This window comes from Pleurodeles waltl, chromosome 5, assembly GCF_031143425.1.
Source record: "Pleurodeles waltl isolate 20211129_DDA chromosome 5, aPleWal1.hap1.20221129, whole genome shotgun sequence".
In the NCBI taxonomy this organism is placed as follows: Eukaryota; Metazoa; Chordata; class Amphibia; order Caudata; family Salamandridae; genus Pleurodeles; species Pleurodeles waltl.
In genome coordinates, this window is record NC_090444.1 from 198016578 (window position 1) to 198037740 (window position 21163).

At 42.1% G+C, this 21163-nt stretch overlaps 1 protein-coding gene across 1 annotated transcript in view; it reads right to left on the reverse strand.

Moving 5' to 3' along the window:
• The window catches only part of KCTD3 (potassium channel tetramerization domain containing 3), a 290532-nt gene that overhangs the window by 116076 nt on the left and 153293 nt on the right, over positions 1–21163 (reverse strand). The window contains exons 8-9 of the mRNA XM_069233892.1: positions 15065–15155; positions 2394–2584 (exon numbers count right to left, since the gene is read on the reverse strand). Coding sequence (XP_069089993.1) covers positions 2394–2584; positions 15065–15155 — 282 coding nt within the window. The remainder of the gene's footprint in view (positions 1–2393; positions 2585–15064; positions 15156–21163) is intronic.

Below are 21163 nucleotides of genomic sequence, written 5' to 3' on the forward strand. Positions count from 1 at the left end.
GGTGCACCCTCCATGCTTGTGATGGCCACTGATGATAGGGGTAAATTCAGTAAAACCCTTAAATCACCCCCGTGCAGCTTTTCTAACTGCATGGGCCAGGCTGACAGACCATCACATTGATCTATCCTTCCAGAGAACTCACATTGCCGTGTCAGAACCAGGCACAGGACAGACATCTGCAAACATAAAACATATTTAACAACCAAAAGTTTAAGTGATTCCCCATACTAACCAGGAGGAAAGTAGGAACCATACACCTGTTTGGATGGTAAAAACAAATATTCACAATGAAATTCTCTACCCAAATTCTACTACACTCTCTTTTCTTCTTTGACATGAATTGTTTGAGAGCAAGCAGCTGCTTCCGCCCAGCCAACCCACCAATAGCCCCCGCTATTGAAATTACAATTATACAAAGCCTTCTCAATGAAAGCCAAAGTGACTCTGTTGGGTGGAAGGCGGACAGATTTTTTTTTTTTCTGCAAGCGGTGAGGAGAACGAATGGAGGCAAGGGAAAGGCAACTTCAACACTCAGTATATCATGGAATATACATGGGTTTACAATTAAGGCTTACAGAATTGTTAGAGACAGATAAGGCCTTGGAGCAGTAAGCAATCCATCAACGTTAAGAGCCTCATTTTTAGCCCGCTTGGTGGCCCCAATCTATCCTCCACATTAACGATTTCTTTGTTTAAAACCCCCATTGCATTGCTCAAATAATTAGCAATAGAGTTTGTAGCTAAGCAGTCATTGGCAACTGAGACAGATACACACTTTTTTTTGCCCATTATGATGCCTATAAAAAATAATAAACTTTACTACTCAACTGCAGGAGCCAAGAGGGTGTCCTAGCTTAGTCTCTTCTGGGCTCCGATGGGCCCATCTTGGCCTGGTTACATCCCAGGAGCGTAAAGCACAGTGGGATCTCACTGCGCGCTATGTAGCGCCAAAGCAATAGGCCCCTCTCCCACAGTGCTCAGGGCAGTTTTTTTCTCAGACCTGCACCAGCCCCGGAGTCCAGATTCTTGTGTTCAACACAGCAGGATCTCATAGCACACTATGGAGTGCAAAAACAGCAGCTCCCTCCTCTAGAATGCTTAGAGCGGTGTAGGGCGCATAGTCCTGCACCAGCCCAGGGGACAGATTTTCGAGTCCTGCACAGTGGGATCTATCTGTGTGATAAGTAGCGGCAAAACAACAGGCCCCTCCTCCAAGGTACTCGGGGCAGTCTTGGGATCGTAGTCTTGTAGCAGCTCCAAATTCTCACGCCCCAGTGAGATCTCACTGAGCTATGTAGCTCGATCCCTCAAGGCAGTGTGGGGCTTGTAGTCCTGTAAAAGCCGCAGAGTCCAAATCCTTGAGTCCACACAATTATACAAATAGTTTCAAAAATACAAAGTTTCATGAAACAGCAGAGCAATAACTTAAAAAGAGGGAACATAACCCGCGATGATAGTCCAGCAGTGAGTCATGGAACTCCCAAAATGACCACCCATTACATTTTGGTATCATTTCTTACTGTAGGATATTTTTTCTTGGCTGATTTCAAGATAATTTCAGAAGCAGCCTTTTTGCTTCACCGTTAGAGGTATTTCTAACACCTCATCAAAGCTGAAACGCTGTCAGGTAAGGGATATATTTTTCTTAATATTTGGCATGCCCCACATTACACATTTAACTACCAGCCCTGTGGGTTACAAGATATTCCTATGGTGACTTAGAAAACACATTTAGGCTTCCCTACTTGTTAAATTGTTACAGCATTTTTAAATATGTGTTACCCTAATGGTTTAAACTGCAACCAACCAGGTCACAATGGTTAAGTTAGAACCATGTTTTTCCAGTCACACATATGGGTGGAGTAAAGGTACTCTGCAGCGAAGCTAACATTGAACGTTTACGCCCCTGATGCAGAATTTCTGCACCAGCTTACAGCAGCCCTGCAGTTAAATAGGCTGATGAGGGTAGCCAAGCTGATCTCACATTATAGGGATACAGCACATGCATTGAGAGTAAATGGCAGTGGTCAGAGTCATAATGCCAGTAAAAACGTTTTTTAAAATACTCTCGAGAACCCTCATAAATGCAACAGTTTTACAGCTGTAATGTTGGAAAACTGTAATGATTGTTAACCTCATCTTATTCTGTCTCAAGTTATGTTTGTTATTGACCACTTATCTCTATATGAACTCTTTAAAGAATAGTTTTCTTATTTGGTATTCTGCTTAGTAATGCATTTCTGACTCAATGAAAGTGTATCTTACTGTAATATGGATGCTGAATCGGAGTCTACTAACATTCTATGGACGTTGTAATAAAGGTGTATAAGCTGGAAAAAAAATAAGGTTTCATTTATTTTAATTGAAAAAATATGAACCACATTGATACGCACCGATTTCACTACCACTTCCACCGTCTTGAATACTCCACAGAATGATGCTGCTTTCTGATGCCACAGCAACCATCTTGTCCTTGTCTCCATGTGGACCACCAACTACTTTTGCATTCAGGGCAACACGTTCAATTGTCCAGTCAAGGTAGGGACTTGAAAATATCTGCTGCCAGCCCGATGATTCTTTAATTCTGTAGAAAAAAGAAATCCAGCCTCTTTGTCAACTTTAGACTTTAAAACAATAGAAAGTATAATGAAACGTCTATGCTCTTTATAAATTACCAAACTGCTATAAGTAATATCCTAAGTGCATTTGTGATAAAATGCAATATTCTAAATGCAGAAATATATAAAGATTTCAAATGTTATATTACATTGGTGGCACAATGCAATATAAAGTTTAATTACTTCAACTGTAAAGGCTTGCAATGTCTTAGAAATCCACATTAAATAATCAGATTAAATTGGTGGGAAGCGGTGGAGTTGCAGTATCTACAACAGAAGAGCGTTAATGTAAAAATGTAATTTTAATCTGTTTTGGAGAGGACCTCAAGTCTGAAATCAAGCTTATGACAAAACCATGTGAATATATGAATGATTCAAAACTGGAGAATAAATGCTTCCATACACACTGAGCTCTTGATTGGAATTACAAATTTTGGAAAACCTTTACAGAATACACTTATACTGGATTTAAGTTAACTCTTATGGTGTTCCTCTCAGACCAACTATAAATATGTAGATCACTGGTGAAATTATTAGGGCTATGTAATGATTATATATAAAATTATGTAATGATGCTGAACAGAGCTTAAAACGATGCTGTAGTTAGGAGTTGACATAAGGTCAAAACTAAAAATTAAGAGGCCATCAATTATATCATTTAACATGTCAGTGTTATAATTTGGGAAGTCATATGTAGTGCATGGTGGGGGCACATTTGTAAACATTAGCTTTTAACTTATTTCAACATCTATAAATAATGTCCCTTTAAACTTTGGCTTTTACAGGGAATTAAATTAAAGGGGAGGGAGGCTGCATGGCCCCTATCTCAACCTAGGTAAGTCCTGGGAACCCCATCCCCCAGGGCCACATCTTAAAAAAAAGGAGAGGGGGACCGGGAAAGGGGGGTGCGCAGTCCCACCTCCTGAGCCTTGTTAGGCCTTGGGGACTCCATCCTCCAGGACCACTTCTACAATTAAAGGGAAGGGGGGCAGTATGGCCCCCTTTTCTATGCCTTGTTAGGCCCTGGGCTATATTTTTAAATCAAAAGGGAAGGGAGGGCCATGTGCCCCCCAAACCTTCTTAGGCCCTAAGGACCCCACCCCCCAGGCCCACTAGAAAAAAAAGGGGAGGGGGGCCGCACGACTCCTCTCCCTGAGCCTTTTTAGGCCCTTAAGACCCCATCCCCCAGGGCCACTAGTAAAAATAAAGGCAAGGGCAAGTCCACAAGATTTGTTCGGCCCTAGGGACTGCATCCCCCACAGCCAAAACTGAAAATAAAGGAGAGGGGGGCATGTGCCCTCCCACCTCCCTGAGCCTTATTAGGCCCTGAGGACATCATCCCCCAGGAGCTTATTATTATATATATTTTTTTATAAGGGAGGGGGCTCCGTGGCTATATCCCAAGCCTTATTAGGCCCTCAGTATCCCACCCCCAGGCACCGAGAGCCTTTTTTTAATTAAACGGGAGGGGTGGCAAAGCCTTCTTCCCCGAACCTTCTTTGTCATCGGGGACCCCATCCTCCATGGTCATCTTTTTGATGAAAGCTCCCTCCCTGACCCTCATTTGGTCCAAGGGGTCCCCATCCATCAGCATTTTCTTTTTATGAAAGGACAGGGAAACCACGTGGCCCCCTCCCCCAGCCTCATTAGTCTATGGTGACCCCCATCCCTGAGGGTCGTTTTTTTAATTAAAGGGGAGGGGAACTGTGTGGTCCTAGAAACCCCATCCCTGAGGGCCATCTTTTTAATTAAGAGGTAGGGGAACCGGGTGGTTCCCCTCCACTGAGCCTTGTTAGGCCCTGGGTGCCATCCCTCATAGACGTTTTTTTTTTTTTTAACTAAAGCAGGTTTGTAGAGTGGAGTAGGCTTGAGGGGCTAGACTGGTGTTGCGTAGAGTGTAGTGTCTGAGTACTGTGGCGGACAGTGTCATGATGTGGAGTGTCATGGCATACTGTGGAGTGGTATATAGTGAAATGGCATCCAATGGAACAGTGTAGAGTGGAGTGCCGTACACTGGAATGGTGCAGTGGAATATCATAGAGTGGAGCTGTACATAGAGGAATGGCATGGAGTAGGGTGGCATACAGTGGAGTAGCATAGAATGGAATAGCACAGAGTGGAGTAGCGTACAATGAAGTGGCATACAGTGGAGTGGTATACAGTGGACAGCATTGTGTGGAGTGGAGTACAGTGGTTTAGCGTACGGTGGAGAGGCATACAGTGGATTGGGAGTTGCACACAGGGTAACTGCGTAGAGTGGATTGGAGTAGAATTGAATAGTGTACAGCGGAGTTACATAGAGTGGAGTAGCATACAGTGGGAAAGCAGAGTCGACTGCACAGAGTGGAGATGCATACAGTGGAACAGGGTGCCTGGCGTAGAGAAGAGTAGTGTTCAGTGGTATCATGCACAGTGGAGTGGTATGACATGTTGTAGAGTGTGGGAAACTGTCAGAGTGGAGTGGCATAGATTGGAGTACAGTGTTGCGGAGTGAAGTAGAGAAGAGTAAAATGTGGTACAGTGGGGTACAGTCGAGTGGCATAGTGTTGTATACTTGAGTGACATACACACTGCATGGAATGGCGCAGAGGGGAGTAGTGTATTATAGAGTAAAATAAAGTGGAGTAAATTGTGATGGAGTTCCATAGAAGGAGTTGTGTGGAGTGGAGTAGAGTCTGGTAGAGTCCCACAGAGCGGGGTTACAGTGTTGTACAGCGACAGACTGGAGTACTCTGGAATACCATAGAGTGGAGTAAAGTTTGATAGAGTAGAAGGGCACAGAGAGGAGTAGAGGGTCGTAGAGCGGAGTGGACTTCAATGGCATATAGCAGAGTGGGGTAGAGTGGAGTTGCACACAGTGTAATAGCGTAGTGTGGATTGGCATAAAGGGGAGTAGTGTACGTTGGAGTGGCATAGGATGGAGTGGCATAGGAATAGAATGGAGTGGCACAGAGTGGAGTTGCATACAGTGAAACAGTGTAGAGTGCACTGGAGTAGAGGAGAGTAATGTGGACTAGAGTACAGCGGAGTGGCACAGAGTGGAGTGGAGCAGAGTTAAGTGATATACAGAGGAGTTGCACACAGAAGAGTATACTACAGTGGAATAATGTAGAGTGGAGTTGCATAGAGTGGAGTGACATACACTGAAAAAGCATTGAGTGGACTGGTGTGGAGTGGTATAGTCTGGAATAACGTAGAGTGGAGTGAGGGACAGCGGAGTAGAGTACAGTGCAATAGCATACAGTGGAGTGGCTCACAGTAGAGGAGGGTAGAGTGGCGTAGCAGAGTCGAACAGCATTGAGTTGAGTGGCACAGAGTGTAGTTGTGTACAGTGGAGTGAAGTGGCGTACAGTGTCACTTTTTACATCACTGATGACAACTCAATTGATATCACTGATTACATCACTGCTGACATCATCCAATGAGTGTGTTAGTTTCTTTAATAGTTTACGTACTGGTGGGTAGCTATTACTTTTGTACCTAATTTTGTATGATGTCTTCAATGATGTAATCAGTGATGTCAAACAATTATATAATTTGAGATGTCATCAATGATGGCAAATAATGTCATAGAACATGTAATGAGTGACTTAATATGTGAGGTCATAAGCAGTGCATGCAAGAACGCAAGTTATAGTTAGCTTTGATAACTATAACTGGTGAATTTTCAGGGTTTTTTATTTCAAAATGTTAATGTTGTCACTGACATATTCACCTAACTAAAACGTAAGTTTAACCTTTGTTTTTTTCAGTGAACACACTCTTACACACACACATACTCTCACTAAAATAGACATAGCTTAAAGTGGTGTTATAAGAAGTTATGCTAATAAGATAAGTTAATGTTTAAAAAAGAAACAGAACAATTCCCTGGTGAACAGTGGAGTGGTGTAGAGTGTAATAGCATACATTGGAGTATTGTAGAGTGGAGTACAGTAGAACAGCGTACAGTAGAGTGGCAACGAGTAGAGTGACGTAGAGTAGAGACGTGTACAGTGGAGTGAGGTAGAGTGTGGTGGCACACAATGGAACAGCGTAGAGTGGAGCTGCTTTGAGAGGAATGGCATTCAGTGGAGTGGCGTAGAGTGGAGTTGCAAAGAGTGGAGTGGTGTAGAGTGGAATAGCATATCATGGTGTGGCATACAGTGGAGTAGAGTCGAATAGCATAGGTGGTGCGGGAGAGTGAAGTTGCATACAGCAGGATAGCATAGAGTGGAGCAGCATACAGTGGAGTGGCATAGAGTGGAACAGAGTGGAGTGAGATACAGAGGAATAGCATATAGTAGATTTATGTATAGTGGAGTGGTGCAGAGTGGAGTGGCATAGATTAGAACAGAGTGGATTGGTCTACATTGGGAGCTGAGTACAGTGGAATCGCATAGACTGGAACAGAGGGAAAAGCATACAGTGGAGTGAGCTACATTGCAGTGGCGTGAGTGGACTGGTGTAGAGTGGTGTGAGGTACAGTGTAGTGGCGTATAGTGGAATAGCGTAGAAAGAAGGGGTGTAGAATAGAGACGCATAAAGTGGAATAGTGTATAGTACAGTGGCATACACTGGAGTTGCATACAGTGGAATCACATATGGTGGATTGGTGTACAGTGGAATAGTGTAGAGTGGAGTAGCATGCAGTAGAGTGACATAAAGTTGAGTGGCAGAGTGGAATATCAGAGTGCAGTGGCGTAGAGTGGAGCGGGGTAGAATAGAGTGGCCTAGTGAGGCATAGAGTGGAATAGCATATAGGAGAGTGGTGTAGAGTGAAGTGGCACAGAGTGGAACAGTGTATAGTGGACTTATGTACAGTGGAGTTGAGTACAGTGGATTAGCATAGACTGGAGTAGAGTGGAATAACGTATAGTGTTGGTGTACAGTACAGAAGTGTGGAGGGGTGTAGAGTGGAATGGTGTAGAGTGGAGTGAGGTACAATGTAGTGGCATATAGTAGGCAGAGCCAGGGAGGACTGGTGTAGCCTGGAGTCATGTACTGTGAAATAATATAGAGTACAGTGGCATATAATGGTATGGCATACAGTGGAACAGCATAGAATGAAGTGCCATACAGTGGAATAGCATAGAGTGGATTGATGTACAGTGGAATGAATAATGAACAGCGGACTGGTGAACTGGCGAGTAGCATAGATTGGAGAGGCATACAGTGAAACGGTGCACAGTGGAGTGGTGTACATTGCAGAAGGGTAGAACGGAGTGGTGTAGAGTGGAGCTGTGTAGAGTGGAGTGAGGTAGAGTGTAGTGGCATGCTATGAAATAGCATAAACTGGAGTGGCATAGAGTGGAATGCGTAGAGTGGAATAGCGTATCGTGGAGTGACGTACAGTGGAGTAGAGTGGACTAGGATGGCGTGGCAGAGTGGAGTTCCATACAGTAGGATAGCGTACAGTGGAGTGGTATACAGTGGAGTGGCCTAGATTGGAGTGATGTGGAGTTGAGTGGCATAGACTAGAATGGTGTAGATTGGAGTGAAATGTGGGTAGGGTAGAGTGGTGTAGAGTGGAGTGGCGTACAGTGGACTAACATATAGTATAGTGGCTTATAGTGGACTGGCAAAGAGGGAAACAGAGCACAGTGGAATGGCGTACAGTGGAGTTGTGTACACTGGAATAACATGGACTGGAGCAGAGTAGAGTGGAATAGCATAAAGTTGAGTGGAGTACAGTGCATAAAGTGGAGTACAGTACACAGTGTAGAGTGGTGTGGGGTACAGTGTAGTGGCCTATAGTGTAATAGCGTAGAGAGGAGTGGAGTGGAGTGGAGTCACGTACAGTGGGATAGTGTATAGTAAAGTAGAGTATAGTGGAGTGGCATAGAGTTGAATAGCATAGAGTGGAGTGGTATACAGTCGAGCTGCATATAGTAGAATAGAGTGGATTGGCAAACTGTGGAATAACAAAGTGGAGTAGCATATGTTGGAGTGGGACAGATTTGAGTGGCATAGAGTGGAACAGCGTAGAGTGAAGTGGAGTACAGTGACATAGACGGAATAGCATATTACAGAGTGGTGTAATGTGGAGTGGCACAGAGTGGAACAGCGTAGAGTGGTTTGGGGTACACTGGACTTGCATACAGTGGAATAGCATAGACTGGAGCAGAGTAGAGTCAAATATGTACAGTGGAGTGGTGTATAGTGCAGCAGCGTAGAGTGAAGTGGTGCAGATGGAACTACAGAGTGGTGTGACTTACAATGTAGTGGCATCCAGTGGAACAGCGTAGAGTGGAGTCACATACAATGGGTTATTGTATAATACAATGGCGTATAGTGGAGTAGCATAGTGTGGAACCGCATAGAGTGCAGTAGCATATCGCAGAGTTCTATACAGTGGAACACCATGGAGTGGATTGAAGTATAGTGGATTAATGTATAGTGGGTTGGTCTACAGTGGATTGGCATAGAGTGGAACAGCATACAGAGTACAGCGTACAGAGGAGTAACTTAGAGTGGAGTGTACTATGCAGCCACACATAGTGGGGTGGTGTAGAGTGGACTGTTGTAGAGTGGAGTGCAGTGCGATACGGTATAGTGGGTAGCGTAGAGAGGAGTGGTGTAAAGTGGAGTTGTGTACAGTGGAATACCGTAAGTACAGTTGCATATACTGGAACATAGTATAGAATAGCGTAGGGTGGAGTGCGTACACATGCATACAGTGGAACAGCATGGAGTGGATTGGCGTTCAGTGGAATAGTGTACAGTAGGTTGGCGTACAGTGGATTGGCATAGAGTGGAGCAGCGTATAGAGGAATAACAGAGTGGAGTGTACTGGTCAGCATCATAGAGTGGAGTGGTGTAGAGTGGACAGTTGTAGAGTGGAGTGAGGTGTAGTGGGGTACAGTGGAACAGCAGAGAGGAGTGGTGTAGAGTGGAGTTGTGTACAATGGAATACTATATAGTACAGTGGCATACAGTGGAGTAGCATAGAGTGGAAAAACATAGAACAGCAGTTCCCAAACTTTTTACTTCTATGGACTCCCACTTTATCATTACTGAAGCTGGGGACTCCCACTGAATCATTACTGGAACCCAGGGACAGCCCCCCCCCCACTAACCCCCACCCCCACCACTGACTTATTACTGGAAGCGGGTACCCCGGCCTAAACATTGTCGATTTGAAAAACAAAACAATACACAAAAAAACACAGAAAGAAGCATTCAGCAAACACATACACAAATGAGAACACATTTTGTTTAATCAGCAAAAATATAGATTAAAAAAATAAAAACATTAGTTTGAATAGGAAGGTTCGGGCTTTTCTAAATTCAATTGGTCACACATTGCCCATACTATTTTCTGTTTGATGTACCTGCATTGCTCCCACGAATCAATCTGAGGATACTTATTTCATTTTCACTCTCCAATTTCAAATTCCTTGACATTTACAGTACGTTGTAACATTTTCATTTGTACATTTAGCCACTTTATTTACATGCACTTTATTAATCTATTAACAATATTTAATTTTATAAGCAGTTGTGGAACCACTGAGGAGGCTTCCTGGACTCCCAGCTGTCCCTGGACCACAGGTTGGGAACCACTGGCGTAGAGTGGAGTAGCAGACAGTGGAGTTGCATATGGTGAAACAGCATAAAGTGGATTGGCGTACAGTGGATTGGCAGAGTGGAGTGGTATACAATGGAATAGCGTACAGTGGAGTGGTGAACAGTGCAGCAGCTTAGAGTGGTGTAGAGTGGACTGGAAAAGAGTGGTTTGCTATACAGTGGAATGGCGTACAGTAAATGGCATAGGCAGCAGTGGTGTAGGGTGAAGTTGTGTAGAGTGGAGAGGTGTACAGTGGAACAGTTTACACTGCAGTGGCATAGAGTGGAATAGCGTAGAGAGTAGTGGCATACAGCGGAGTAGCCTACAGTGGAGTGGTGTACAGTGGAATAAGGTTGAGTGTAGTGGAGTACAGTAGAGTGGAGTGCCATATGTGGAGCAGGGTACAGTGGAGTGGGTTAGGGTACAGTGGTGTAAAGTGTAATTGTGCACAGTGGATTAATACATAGTGGAGCTGCATATAGTGGCATGGTGTACAGTGAAGTGGCACGCAGCAGAGTAGCGTAGAGTGTAGTGTCCTAGAGGGGAGTTGCATACATGTGGAGTGGCACAAAGTGGCGTGGCATAGAGTGGAGTGGCGCACAGTGGAATGTGATCATTGAAACAGAGGTAGCATGAAAGTGAGTGAACGGATGTAGATGTAATGCGGCATGAATTTAGATAACGAGGAAGAAGTGTTAAAGTTATAAGGGTTAAAATACTTAAGTTATATATTGTGTTGCAGTATACCACAATACATGCCGATGAGAAGGCTGTATCTGTTTGGCTAATGGCTGTCTTTACAGAATGGAAAAGACAGCCATGCGGTTTTCAGGACACTTTTGTTGTGTTCTGCCTTTCGCTGCATTCTAGACTAGGACCTTAGATATAGGTAAGTAGTAGGTTTTATTGTTGTTCCCTAACTATTACCACTTATATCAAGTGGTAATAGGTAGAGAAATGTATTTATATTTTTCTATACATTTTTAGAACCATGTATGTAGAACCATGCTTTTTTTTATTTTTAAAATTTGTAAACAGCTCAGTAATTTTAGGTATTACTGTGGTACTTCATAGTTTTGGTTTTTAAAGAATTAAATATTAATTTTTTTTTAAATACAGTGTAGTACACTACAATATTGTGTAGAATGGTATATTTTTAATTATTACCTATTATGACTTTAATAAAGTGGTCATAGGTAGGGAACAATATAAAACATAATAGTTACCTACATCAAGGGTGGAACGCAGGACACGGACAAAGCGTACTGAAAATAACATGGCTGCCTTTAATTTTTGTAAAGGCAATCATTAATCAATCACATAATGTCTGTCATTGCTATGCACGGCAGCAGTTTTGTGAATTACCACAACATTTTACAAAACTACCAGATATCACTAAGCTTGAACGCCTTATTATTTATAAAATACTTGCCCTACTTACCTGTGGTCCCCAAAAGAATAATCTACACACCATAATCTACAATCCTAACATGTTTTAGGCAAATCCGACTGGGTGTGTAGTCACTAAATGCAAGTACAAAGTGTATGGAATATGTAGAGGTGCCAAAAGTTGTTTTGGGACCCCCACCTTTCAACTTTCACTAATCACTGCAAAACTTTGCTTCACCCGCCAATGTAGAAAAAGAAATAGGTGTGTAAGATTTTGTAGAGAATTTGTTACATGGGTACAAAGTTATTAATGGTAAAAAATCATAGGCATTCCTATCTCTGGCAGCCCTAACTGGAGGTACCATGTCCCTGAGTGCGGTTAAAGCTGCCACAAAATATTGTTTAGGTTGTGACCACCCAATCAGTTTTGATTAGTCTCCTTTAAAGTGGCCTGTCAAAGCGAATCTGGCCACTAACAGTCTAGCTATACCTAACTTTTTAATCCCTTTATGACAACCATTTACATTTCTCAAAAACAGCTGAACAGATTTACAGAAAATAGTGAAAAGTTTGCTTTGTGAGCAAAATTCAGCTTGTCAAATTAGGTGTAATCGATAGAATAATTGACATGGGAAGTTAATGTTCTGGAACCATCTCCCCCACCTGTTTCAATTGCCCCCTCCTCACTTAATAAACTGGCACAAAACCTTCAGGAAGTTGGATGAACTTTTATTCATTTTGGAAAGTCATGTTTTCTCGATATAGTTCCATTTAATAAAGATGGTCCTAGACGAAAATACCCATTAAGACTAATTGAAATCTTTGTTCAGGGAATCTTAAAAGCATGACCTAAAGCAAGGCAGTCTAGAATAATAGACTTTGCAAAACTTGTTTCGGTTTTTGATTTACGAAATAGACTGCCATATCAGTAAAGGTTTTAAAGCTAAAATGTCCTCCAAACAGTGCTGAACAATTTCCTTATGAGTTCTAAAGGATGATGCAGATCTAGATGCACACAACAGATGTTTGAGAAAACAAGTCTCCACTATCTGAAGGGATTTACTGGGTATATAATCCCCATAGTCCTCTCCCATAGGCAGCAGTTGATACACCTCTCACTTTGTATATTTCAATCATCTCCTTAACTGTCCGACTAACAATTTTATAGGAGAACCTGAATACTCCCTCACATATTCAACTCAATTTTAGCTGAGTATTGTTGTTCCCATGATCTAGTGTTAGAAATCAAATCCCTAAATAGCAGAAGGAATTTACACTAGCAATCAGAGAACCTTCAATTGAGAAGGTTCTGCATGTGTTCACCTTTTTTCCCCACACACCATTGATATGTTTTTTCTTTATTTATTTTCATTCTCCTAGATGCCATGCAAGACCCAAAGGTGTCCGTTAATATCTGTAGGCCGATCGGTGTCCTGGATAATAGGACGAAGTCGTAGGCATACAATGCACTGAGCGGCTATCAACAATATGTGCATCAGCCTGCTAAGCCTGTAGGGTGTCATCCACTCATCATTACAGAGAGTAAACAAGAATGGCACCAGTGCATACCCCTGTATAATACACCTCTTGATCTTAAAAAGGGGAGAACATTCCCCAATGGGGTCATACCCCGCCACAGTCTGTAGGTTTCCATTTTAGCCTGCAAGGAAGCTAGTAATATTCCTCTAGCATCCAGGGAAATCAGAGTAGACCAGAGTATTGAATGGTTCACCAGATCAAAGGTGCTGCTTACTTCGACAAAACATGTATAGAGAGACCCAGCTTCAGCTTTAGTGTACTTCCTATAAGTAGTTCACAGTTTACATATTGCTCTTTTCAGCCCAATTCTCCAGTCTTTTTAGGAGGACCTGTCCCATCAATTTAGCTGAAGAATCGAGGCAGGAAATAGGCCAATAACATTTTGGGTTAGATTTGTTCTCCTTTTAAAAAATGGGGATTATAGATTAGAGTGACCCCAAAAGTTGCCTTTCTGTTGAGAAGAGTGTAATTAATACCTCTTTTATGAACTATAGATTGGAGCAAAGAATGAAGAAGAATCTGGGAAGCAAACAGTTATGACATTTAAGTAATTTGCCAGACGGTTGCCAATGATATCTTACCTGGGTAACCAATAGCCAGCACTGTTTTGTCTTAACCGGACTGCGGTTGGGCATTGTTCATCACTTGGTTGACTTTCCTGATATGAAGAAATGTCTTTCAAGTATGACCCCCTGTCCCTCTGCTGGTGTATCCATACAAAGCATGCAGCACTTTATATTGTTTTGCGACTTATCAGGGATTTTAAAACCGCTGCACACCATGTATTTGCACTTCGGTATCCGCTGGTATGTCTTAGTGGTGCACTTGATAATTTGGGGAGCTATACATCTTAGGAAAAGCAATCTATTGTAGTATTTAGGGACTATTTGTTTTTAATTTTTATTGTTTTTATTGGCGATATATTTTATAATCTTTTATGGTATCAGTACTTGTGACAAATAAAGAATTTAAATTGAATTGATTGACTAATTCAATTAAATAATTATTCTAATGGTTGTTGACACATCCAAAGCATTTTTTGAGACCTAAACAACAAGAATGTGTACAATATAAGGTTATTTGTTTGTACTCTAGCCCAGTGGTTTTCAACCTTTTGACTTCTGTGGACCCCCATTTTATCATTACTGGAACCTGGGGACAACCACTGAATCATTATTGGAATCCAGGGACCCAACACTGAGGCATTACTAAAAGCTGTGGACCTAATCTGTTAATATTATTTAATTTTCTAAGCAGTCACGGACCCCCTGAGGGGGCTCTGCGGACCCCCAGGGGTCCCCAGACCACAGGTTGGGAACCACTGCTCTGCCTGGTGTTCGAACAAAAAATATATTACTATAAACAAAATGTTATTAAACAAGTTATATAGACCAAGACTGGTTGCTCAAAAGCACATTGTTGTGTACATGAAGCTATTTGTTTAGCATAATTCCATGCTGCATTACAGTTTTATTTAATTAATAATTTGACATTGTGAATTTGATTAATTGTTTCATTATGAATATACAACATTGTAAGTGGCATTGAATAGGTGTCTGTATTGAGTAAAGCTTGAAGACTCAGTAAATTTTTTTGGAGTGCAAGAAAAAACAGATTGTCTGGGTCTACAAGAGAAAGCAAGAGTTGTTGATTGAAGCATATTTCATATGGGATAAAGCATCCACACCATACCTTATACGGATATTGCACATCACCAAATAAAACCATGACCATATAGAGTATGGATGAAGAAGGCAGCACGCATAGTTCAACCGTAATAAGTTACTACAACTGAGCAGCTACATCATTTCTTCAGTACAGTAACCTAGAGACATTAGAATCACCAGCAAAATGGAAATTAGAGATTTTATTTTCTACAGGGATTGGAGGATCCCATATTTTATAAAATAATTGGAAAAGGAAACAAGACAAAGGCAAATATAACATGAAGTTTCAAAGTGATGTGTACCTGTAGCACACGACAAAATGGGCATAAGCAGCAACAATCCAGTTGTGATGGCCGGCCACTATCAACACCTTGCGTGGATCCACAAGAATCCCTAATACACCAACGACAACAAAACAGATGCATTAGTTACCTTAGAGGGGCAACCTGTTCTTATATAAGAACGCAGAATAATAATCCATGCCTTTATTTGCTTATTTTAATATGACCCATTCTACTTTACAGTAGGATTATATTCAGACCACCTTGGGCCTACAGATGCCACTCTGCTACTTAAATATAAACTAAAATTGTCATGACAACTAGAACTGATATATCAGACACTGACCAAACTGACCTCTGGGTTTACTATGATAGAAGAAATATTTTACAGGCCAACCATAGGATAATTACATTCTAATAGCTAACAAGGTTGTGTAGCATCTTCCCTAGCCTGGGTACCTGCCAATAACTATGCCAAACATGGAGTTATGTATTACACGTCTTTATTAATCTGCAAACATAATATTTTAATTCTGCATTCACTTCAACATGTTCTGACTCTTATGTCACAGCTCTATGGAGACCTTCAGGAGCCAAAAGGGTACCATCCTTCCTACTCATACAAAACTACATCTCCCCTCTGTTGCAGCCCAAACTTACACTTTAGTTTTTGATGCTGCCAGTTGTGGCAATGAGGATATTTCGTTATATTTCTCCTCGTGCATAATATTTATCGACCCACCACTGTTAATGACAAAAGTTATAGACCAATCGTTTATTTTCAGTTTAATATTCAGACAATGTTTGAATAACTTTGGAGCTGTTTCATGGCGACTATTCTTTGACTAGTATTTTTCTTTACATGCGGCCAGTCCAACATGTGCGCATTTCCCTGAAGTAAACATCAACATTGCACAACCATCTTCTTCACTTGATACTGACAAACGTTTTGATGATGATTTAGATAGCAATCAACTTCATTGGGTGTTGATTTGTCTCAGTTGACTTTGTCACTTGGCCTTGTGGCGGTGCAACGAATGTCGGTTCAGGAACGTTCAGTTGACCATTTTGTTGTTTTGCCGTGACGCACTTACTTTTTCCTTCGCCTTGCAAACCGTTACAAAATGGTTCTCCTCTGCATATTGGTCCAATGGTGGACATTCATCTTTGTGTGGAAAGGACAATCCACACCTGAAACACAACTTGTTTTTTCTACTGAGAGATCACCTTGTGTCCTTCTACTTTGTGTTTCTGCTTGCTTTTCATGGAATCACTTTAGGCACCTTCGGCATACATGTCAGCAACTTGTCGATCAGCACACACTCCAGCTCTGGCAGCCAAGATAACTCCCTCCAGACTACGAGTTTCTCTCAGCATTCGTCATCTGAATAAATCTGGCAGGCATCCATTAAAAACTCTGAGACGTACTGCTTCTTTATCATTAAATTAATTGAATCTACAGTGGTTGATGAGAGTATTGAGTCTCTCAACAAAGTCATCTATAGTTTCACCAACTCTTTGGCGTTTTTGACTGAAAATATATCTTTCGTAATCTACATTCGGCATTGGATTTAATTTGAGATTCAATGCTTCTTTCATTTGACAGAACAGAGATTCATTAGCTTGCAGCATTTTCTTTATAACTCATTTTACACAGTCGCCATCAAGATTCTTTAGGTACTTGATCTTTTTGTTATATGTTTTTTTTCTAGCACATCAACGAAATCATCAAATGTCTCTATCCAAGCGGTCCATCCATTGCCTATATTTTGCTTTTTGGTGGTACTGAATGGAGGTGGTGTTATCAGGAAGGCAGTAGCATTGTAACTATTCACAGAACTAAAGTTCTCTCCAACTCCATTTGACAGTCTTGGTGAATTTGTTCATGCACACCATCTCTGAGGCCTTATGACGTGCTGGCCTCTGGGTCATCTTGGACAGTCTGTGGAACTGTAACCTCTTTTTTGGTCTTGTCACGTAGGTTCTCATTATCTTAATGAGGCTACTGGATTTAGGAGGTAGGATTGCATGAATTGCGAAGTACTAAGTACAATTGCACACCATGTGACACCTGTCGGCCTAATCTGGGTTTTCTGGGTAATTAGCAGAGCTAATTAGCAAGAGCAGGGATGACTGTGGCAACTGGGGGCATAACAAGAAAGACTCCTCAGGGGAATCGTGGACGATCAGATCTCATCCCTTTCTCTCAGTGCATTAATCTCACACAGGCAAAGACAGACAGAGGCAAAATCAAGTTTAACACTGATTTATTTAAGTAACTGCATCTTAGGTCAAATAGTGTGTACTGCAATAACTAGGATGATAAAACACAATAAAAGCAAAATTGTGACGAGGAGAGGGAAACACAAAACTGTTCCACCATTCTGTCACTAGGAGTGAAATATAGTTCTCCTACCTAAACTATGTTAGAGCATAGAATAATAAACCTAATCCACCCTTCAGATTTCCCCCCTGTGAAGACATCATCCCTCATACCTGAGTAAGGAAGCCTATAGTCTAGAGAGACCCCATCCCCATGTAGGCCAGGGGTTCAGCAGTCTAAGCAAGCAGCTGTAGTTAGGCAATCAGCATGCAGTCATGGTCATCTGGCTGGAATAACATTTATGGGACAAAGGAGTGTTTTTATAATAAAACAGTTAACATTCTAAGAAAGTGTCCCCACATAGAAATGTGCGTGTTTCCGTAAATGTTGGAGACACAGCGTAACACTTTTGCCAGTAACCCTATCTGACTGCAGCCTTGAAGACAGCACAAAGTGAAATGAATGTCCTACTGAGAACGTAATGCTTTCCTAGAACAATTAAAGAGAAATAAAACAACACTGCAAATGTGGCTACTGCTAGAAAAATAAAGTGATGCTGAATAAAATTTAGCTGGGCTAAAGTGCACAATGGCAGGCCTAGTTTGCTAAAATAATGTGTCTAAAATATGGCTAAAAAATGCTATTCAACACCCTCTTCTTGCCGGATCAAAGATGGTTTAAAAAGCCTATTAACAAAAAAAAACTAATAAAATCTATGTATAAGGGCATATAATCATAAATGGCACTAATGACAAGTTAAAAGACACTAGAGCATGGAAAAGAAAAAGGACCATTTAAAACTTTAGTAGTAGCACCAATAAAAGCAAATTCAAAGTTCAATGTCATTTTGAAAGTCGCCAATTATCTCAGGTACAATTGACGCCAGAAAATGTTCCACTTCGGCAGGTGGTAAAGTATCCAAATCGTTGCCAAGGAAAACCACAGAGCACTCGGGTTCCAAAGCCTGACCTCCAGCAGAGGCAGCACCATTTTGTGTTGTGCCCAATGTAGAGTTAAGAGTCATATTGTCAAAAAGCAACTCATAGACGGCTTCCCGTAGCAAACGCACCCTCAACGTGCATGTCTGGTAATGAGCCCTCATCGAGAACATCAACAGATCAGCGTCCAATGAAAGTAAGCGCTGCATAGAAAAACAGAGTTTCAGTGCACATTCGAAAGGGCACCAATGGCATTGAAACACAGGCTGCACACAATCCAAACCGGTCTGAATGACAGAGACCAGTCTCACTTCAATTGCTCTAGGAGTGGTGCTCTAAAATACTGCATCATGCGTTCACGACAAGGTTGTGCTGGTGGAGGCGATTTTAGTCCTCCTTGCTGTGAAGGGACAGCCATTGCGCAGACAAAGTAGCAACAGCAAAATGCCAACTATTAAAGCCAAAGTGATCGGAAATCCCCCGAAAACACTTGAAAATAGTGAGTGTATGAATGAAGGTATTAAGACAAATATAGAAGAGAAGGTGTGAACAAAACCAGGACCAACAGCCTTAAAGAAATGCACGATTCCAGTAGTGCTAAGCGCATTCAATATTCGTCCCACGAGTTCAACAAAGTGTCTCGGAAAATTTGAGCTTAAAAGAGACCTAATCTCTGCCAATGACCTCACACATAGGTCTTACGTGCAGATGTAAGCGCCACGTTTTTGAAATAATAAAGCCTCAAAAGTTTGCTCAACTTGTTAAAATTCACATCAGAAGCAGCAATGTGAGGCCAAATGTCTGCTACTCCTCTTAGTTGTGTAGGGGGGAAAAGGACATTCTCGCAACATGTGACAATTTGGGAAACCAAAATGACATAAACTATTTCGGCTCCCATTCCACAACAGCTCTCACTGTTAAGGAGCACATAGCTGCCATTTGAAAGCACCTGGAATGCAGGTCTAATCACGGGAACTGGAACTCCCTTCAGATAACAAGCCAAGTTTGCTGCAGAGGCATTACATGTCCTGTGTAAGGACAGCTGTTTACAAACCTTGTGTATGTAACTATCTCCCAGCCTTTCATATCTGCCTACTGGAATGTGTTTGAGAAAGGATGTGAAGTGAAGTGCTGAAATAGGCAGATTTGAAACCCCATGTATGAGCCATTCAGCAGATGGTATTTCAGCCACAGTAAAAGGCAACTTTTCTAATTTCTCGATGTTTAGCATGACGTAGGTCGCTTCTTTCTTAGCCATTATTTGTTGTTGTCGCGGTAAATTAAATGTTGAAAATATATCCCTTGCACTAACATGTTGTGAGGGAACACGACCTGCCTTCATTGTTTTTAGTGTCCAACCTAACTGTATAATGGACCTTAGCTGACCGTGGTCTAAAGATGAAATGTCACTCTGTACTATGTCTATTGCAGAGGATACAATGTTATTTAAAGTGTATATCTTGTCGGACAAGATGTTAATGTACAGGTTACTTACCTTCGGTAACAATATATCTGGTAGAGACATTTTCTAGTTGTAGATTCCTTACCGTAGATTTTTCCCCCAGGCATCAGACTGGATCTGGAGATTTTTACTTTGAGCACTACCCTTGGGCGTCAGTCGACTCTGCTGTGTCGCTGGCGTCATGGCCACAGTGATGACGTTTGGAGTAGTACATAGACACTGCCTCAGCGCAGTGACATCAGTTTCTTCTTCCGCCTTTCCATGCTAAAGCGCAGAGCCGTGAGGAACACTGAAATTGGTGCGCCAGGGCTAAGGCCCTGAATGGGGAGGCCTTGTCCCTAGAAATCAGTTCGCAAGCGGGGAGGATGGGTGGGCGGTAAGGAATCTGCGACTAGAAAATGTCTCTATCAGATATATCGTTACCGAAGGTAAGTAACCTGTACATCTGATAGAGACTTCGAATCGCAGATTCCTTACCTTAGAATAGATAACCAAGCAATGCCATCCTCAAGGTGGGCTGCGAACCAAGATCATACTAGAAAGTCCTGCAGGACCTAACGACCAAAGTAGCCGCCCCTACGGACCTGATTGTCCACGCAGTAATGTTTAGTGAGCGTGTGCAAGGATACCCACATATCTGCCTGGCAGATATCCAAGACAGGAACTCCAAGTACTAACGCAGTGGAAGCAGCAGTTGCTCTGGTGGAAAGAGCGCGCAAGCCCTCAGGGTGTTGCTTCTTTGCCAAAGCGTAGCACATTTTGATGCAAAGAAGTACCAATTGTGATATGGTACGTTTTTGCACTGCCTTCCCTTTCTTTGCACCCACATATCCAACAAAGAGTTGATTGTCCACCTGGAAATCTTTATTGCAATTGAGATAGATCGCCAACGCTCCATTGGATTCAGGCTGTGGAGTCTCTCTTCCCCAGGAGAGGGATATGGAGGTGTGTAAAGTGTAGGCAAAGTGATGGACTGGCCTACATGAAAAGGTGTAATGACCTTTGGAAGGAAGGAAGCCTTAGTGCGTAACACTACTTTGTCAGGGTGCACAGACAATAATGGAGGCTTAGAAGATACAGCCTAAAGCTCACTCACTCTGCGAACAGAAGTGATGGCAACAATAAAAACAATTTTGAAAGTAAGGAGCCGTAATAGACAATTGCGCATCGGCTCAAAGGGAGAACACATTAAGTAAGTAAGGACTAGATTGAGGTCCCACTGAGGCGTGATAAATGAAGTGGGAGGAAACAAATGGGTGAGGCCGTTAAGGAATCGACTAACAATAGGAGATTTAAAGAGTGACGGCTCATCAGGCAACTAAGAAAGGCTGAGATAGCCGATAAATATAGCACTTAAGGGTGCCCAAACCACAGCCTTGCTGGGCCATGGAAAGACT